The sequence below is a fragment of the Chionomys nivalis genome, chromosome 14 (assembly GCF_950005125.1).
Source record: "Chionomys nivalis chromosome 14, mChiNiv1.1, whole genome shotgun sequence".
NCBI classification, from domain to species: domain Eukaryota; kingdom Metazoa; phylum Chordata; class Mammalia; order Rodentia; family Cricetidae; genus Chionomys; species Chionomys nivalis.
Genome location: NC_080099.1, coordinates 44,862,311 through 44,867,404, shown reverse-complemented (window position 1 = coordinate 44,867,404; position 5,094 = coordinate 44,862,311). Strand labels below are relative to the sequence as shown.

Genomic DNA, 5,094 nt, shown 5'->3' with positions numbered 1-5,094 from the left:
GCATTACTGCATTTTCAGTTGAGGCCACCATTATCTCCTACCTCTATTATTGCAACAAGCTCTTACCTGTGTCCAGTTTTTTTAATATATAATTCCTTCCTAGTTTAATCTCAACTCTGAAATATGTTTGTCTTTCAAAAAAATAAAACCTGGATTATATTACTTTTCTGTCCAGAAAACTTCAACGTTCTTGCATTTCCACTGACATGCCTTATAAATTCTTTGCTTGCTTCTCCAGTGTCATCTTTTACCAAACTCCTCTTGTTCTGTGCCATTGCCATGATCTTATTTCAGTTCTTTTGAAACATGTCTTTCATTTTATATTTGCAGCATGATGTTTTTACCTTCCTGAAGACCAGGGATATGCATGTGCTCTCTTAGCACTGAGCTAGGCCTCCAGCCCAGACAAATGTAATTTTTCTCTATATTCCTTCCACTTATTTCTCATGTATCAGTTTAAAATATACTTTCCCCAGGAAAGCCTTTTATCCACATCCAAACTGTGGTTAGTTGATCCTCTTCTATGATCTTATATTAGCACGAGCCTTTCTCATTAAAGCAGCCATTATATTTCATGTTAAATGTTCATTTCTTTCTTTCTCCCCTTTGCATAGCTGAAATAGCTTCTGCCTGATTATCATTCACTCCCTAACTTACCACATTACTAGCTCAAGTATGTACTTAATAAACAGTCACTGAGCAAATCAGGGAATACATAAATAAAATACTTGGAACCATGCCTTTGGAAGCCCTGAATATGCAAATTAGCGAGGTCCTGCTTCACAGTTTGTTGACGTCAGAATCTGGACACATCATACTCTATTCTACACTGTGTATGTACTTTCTACTGCAGCCAAGAAAGTCTCCTGTGAGAATTCCTGTGGAAATGGTACCATTTACCTAACCCAAAGTATTCAAGTTCCCCAAACAACCATTTAATTTTGCACATACCAGACCCAACTACAAGTGAATAAACACACCTTTCCAGCCTTTTCTGAGAGCATCTAATAATGACTAGGAGAGATCGCTAGGATGCCATTTTCAGTTTTCCTAAGAATCTCTTGTTTATCTTTGTAAAGTCATGGACACGGGAGCCCTTAGAACTATCTTTAGTCTTACTGTTGTCTTCAAGGAGAGACCAGGAACTGTTTGAAACAAGGATTCGATTTTAAGCCATTTCACCAGCACAGCTCTATGAGAGAGTAATTTATTGTGTTACTCACAAAAGCTACAACTCAGAAATGGAAATGGAAATAAAGAACATATAATTTAGGTTTGTTAACCAATACATTCGATAAATTAGTATATTGTCTCAAACTTATTCGGCTTTGTCGAATCCTGACATAGTCACATGGTGGCGCTGCAGGATAAGATGGGAGACAGTTTCCTAACTGCAGCTCAGTTTTCCCTTAACCAGTGGAAGTGAAAGCACCGGATGAACCAGCACGCCGGCTTTCTGAAAAGGTGGAGCACTGATAAGACCCTCCTGAAAGGATTGCACATCTACAAATTCCCAAAGGTCTAGATGAGCAAAACCGCCCTCTGAGCTGCCAGAGACTGAGCTGAAAGAGAACAGCAGAAAAGCATCTTATCTAAGCGATGACGGAGCCAGGAGTGTGGAGGGCTGTTCAGCATATAAGGCAAGTGCTGCTTTGTTTTGTTTTCCTGGAAGGGTCCTTGGTTCTTTCCGAGACCTGGAGCTATTCTGTGGCAGAAGAAATGGAGACCGGCTCCTCTATAGCCAATATAATTAAAGATATGGGTGTGGGAGACCTGGCTGCACGAGGAGCCAGAGTTATATTTGATGACTATCAGCCTTATTTGCGCTTAGAACCTGAGACCGGCAACTTGCTCTTGAATGAAAAACTGGACAGGGAGGCACTCTGTGGTACCAGTGAACCCTGTATATTGCATTTCCAGGTGTTATTGGAAAATCCTTTGCAATTTTTTCAGGCTGAGCTTTTGGTTGAAGACATAAATGACCATACTCCCACATTCCTAGAGAAACTCATATTTCTAAATATCTCAGAAGGTGCTAGTCCAGGAAGCTCATTCCAAATGGCTAGTGCTCAGGACTTAGATGTAGGAATGAATGGTGTCCAAAATTATACAATAAGCCCTAACCCCTATTTCTACCTTAAGTTAAAAGACAATGGTAAGGGAAGAAAATACACAGAGTTGGTACTGGATGGATCTCTGGACAGAGAAAAGGAGCCTGCAATTAGTTTAATACTAACAGCCCTGGATGGTGGGTCCCTGCCCAGGTCAGCGACGGCACTGATTCAAGTTGTGGTTGTAGATGTCAATGACAATGCCCCTGAGTTTGAAAGAACACCGTATGAGGTTCAAGTACCAGAGAACAGCCCTGTGGACTCACTGGTAACCAAGGTGTCAGCTACAGATCTGGACACAGGGGTAAATGGAGAAATATCTTATTCATTTTCTCATGTCTCTGGAGATGTATGGAAAACATTCAGAATCCATCCAGTTTCTGGTGAAGTCCATTTGAAAGCACCCCTAGATTTTGAGGTAATTCAGTCTTATACAATAAATGTTCAAGCTATTGACAGTGGGAGTCTCTCCGGAAAATCAGCCATTATTGTTCAAGTTATAGACGTGAATGACAACCCACCAGAAATAGTCTTTGCGTCTCTTATGAGCCCCATTCCCGAAAACTGCCTGTCAGAAATGGTAGTCGCTGTTTTCAGTGTGAGAGACCAAGACTCAGGAGACAATGGCCGAATGTTGTGCTCAATTCAAGACAACCTTCCTTTTCTCTTGAAACCTACTTTCAAAAATTTCTACACTCTAGTAACAGAGAATACACTGGACAGAGAGAGAAGAGCTGAGTATAACATCACCATCACAGTCACCGACATGGGCACACCCAGGCTCACAACCCAGCACACCATAACAGTGCAGGTGTCAGACGTCAATGACAATGCCCCCGCCTTCACACAAACCTCCTACACACTGTTCGTTCCGGAGAACAACAGCCCCGCCCTGCACATAGGCACCATCAGCGCCACAGACTCAGACTCAGGCTCCAATGCCCACATCACCTACTCGCTGCTGCCCATCCAAGACCCGCAGCTGGATCTCGCCTCGCTCATCTCCATCAATGCCAACAACGGGCAGCTGTTCGTCCTCAGGGCGCTGGACTATGAGGCGCTGCGGACCTTCGAGTTCCGCGTGGACGCCACAGACCAAGGCTCTCCCGCGCTCAGCAGTCAGGCGCTGGTGCGGGTCCACGTGCTGGACGTCAACGACAATGCGCCCTTCGTGCTCTACCCGCTGCAGAATGCCTCTGCACCCTACACAGAGCTGCTGCCCAGGGCAGCGGAACCCGGCTACCTGGTCACCAAGGTGGTGGCGGTGGACAGTGACTCGGGCCAGAACGCTTGGTTGTCGTTCCAGCTGCTGAAGGCCACGGAACCCGGAATGTTCAGCGTGTGGGCTCACAATGGCGAGGTGCGCACCTCCAGGCTTCTGAGTGAGCGCGATGCTCCCAAGCACAGGCTGCTGTTGCTGGTCAAGGACAATGGCGATCCTCCGCGGTCTGCCAGTGTCACTCTGCATGTGCTGGTGGTGGATGGCTTCTCTCAGCCCTACCTGCCTCTGCCTGAGGTGGCGCGAGACCCCACACACGACGATGACGACTTGCTTACGCTGTACCTGGTCATTGCCTTGGCGTCTGTGTCTTCGCTTTTCCTTTTGTCTGGGCTGCTGTTCGTGGGAGTGAAGTTGTGCAGGAGGGCCCGGGCAGCTTCTCTGGGTAGTTGCTCTGTGCCTGAGGGACACTTTCCTAGACACCTGGTGGACGTGAGCGGAGCGGGTACCTTGTCCCAGAGTTACCAGTATGAGGTGTGTCTGACTGGAGTGTCAGATACCAAAGATTTTCAATTCCTAAAATCTGTGTCTCCCAGCCATGAGGTTGTGAATTTCATGGAAGAGAACTCTACTTCTGTTAATGGTTTGGGATACAATTAAGAATCTGTTGACTTTGCAGATGGTTCCGGATGAACGTTCACTCTTCCTGAACATTCTTCTTTCCCATTGTTTTATCTTCATAAGGAATTTCTAGCTCCTTGCATACTGTTACAGGTTAGTGTGTTTCTATAAAATCACTTCTGGTGAAGACAGAGAACTTTGCTCATTCCTGACAAATCAGTGTTTCTTCAACTTGTCAGATTGTCAACATGAATCATTATTGATTTGAAAATGCTCACTTTCATTTTATTGACTGTTGTCCAGAAACATTCTTGAAAGTTTGAAATGCAATAGAGATGTCATGATATCAGTGTATTTTCTGTCCAATATTATGCTTTCCTATCTCAAATAGAGTATCTGAAAATGCATGATTTTGTTGTACAACAGTATTAATTGGGAACGACAATATCTCTGAAGTACCAAGGCTTTTATTGTCTTCATATGTACATCCAATATATAATACATATAAATATTGTTAAAATGTTTTTAGATATTTCAAAAATTGTTAAATGCCAGATCCCTCCCGGGACATCTGGCTAGCCCACCTTATGCTTTCTGAAAATATCTCTCTCTTCAGCATAGGTATAGGACCAAAACTGATTTCGTTTTGTACAACTCAGGTCCCTCTAAGTTCAGACAATTAGATGGTGTGATGGGCATTGCTAATCTAAACTGAGCCAGGCTGGTCCTGTTTACTTTCATAATCACTTTAGAAACCATATGGATGCTAGTCTTTCTGTTAGGAATGAAACAAAAAAAGTGATGTCATCTTTTGGGGACATAGCAGAAGCCACACCTCTGAGAGGGGAAAGGAAGGAAACAGACAGGGGGTCCAGTGGAAGACATTCTTGTCAGTATCCCCAAGTCAGCTTTCGCTGTTGGGTGGGACTGGGGACAGAGAACTAAGATGTGCTCTTTTAATAGATTTTCCTAGTCCGGCTGAGAAATTCTTGCCTGGATTGGTGAATTACTCCTGTTAATTTTGTATTTTCTTTGAATTGTGCATGCTACTATAACACATCCAAAAGCTTTGTAAACTATTACAGAAACATGAAAAGGGAATGTGAAGCCTTTGTCAAAATGGGTAATTTTGAAGTCAGAAGT

General features: G+C 43.8%; 1 protein-coding gene across 1 annotated transcript; it reads left to right on the top strand.

Annotated features, from left to right (window-relative positions):
* The first annotated feature begins 1,591 nt into the window (after window positions 1-1,591).
* LOC130886712 (protocadherin beta-18-like) lies at window positions 1,592-4,026 on the top strand. The gene has a single exon (XM_057788789.1). The coding sequence runs from the start codon at window positions 1,600-1,602 to the stop codon at window positions 3,988-3,990; it is 2,391 nt and encodes a 796-aa protein (XP_057644772.1). The 5' UTR covers window positions 1,592-1,599; the 3' UTR covers window positions 3,991-4,026.
* The last annotated feature ends 1,068 nt before the right edge of the window (window positions 4,027-5,094 follow it).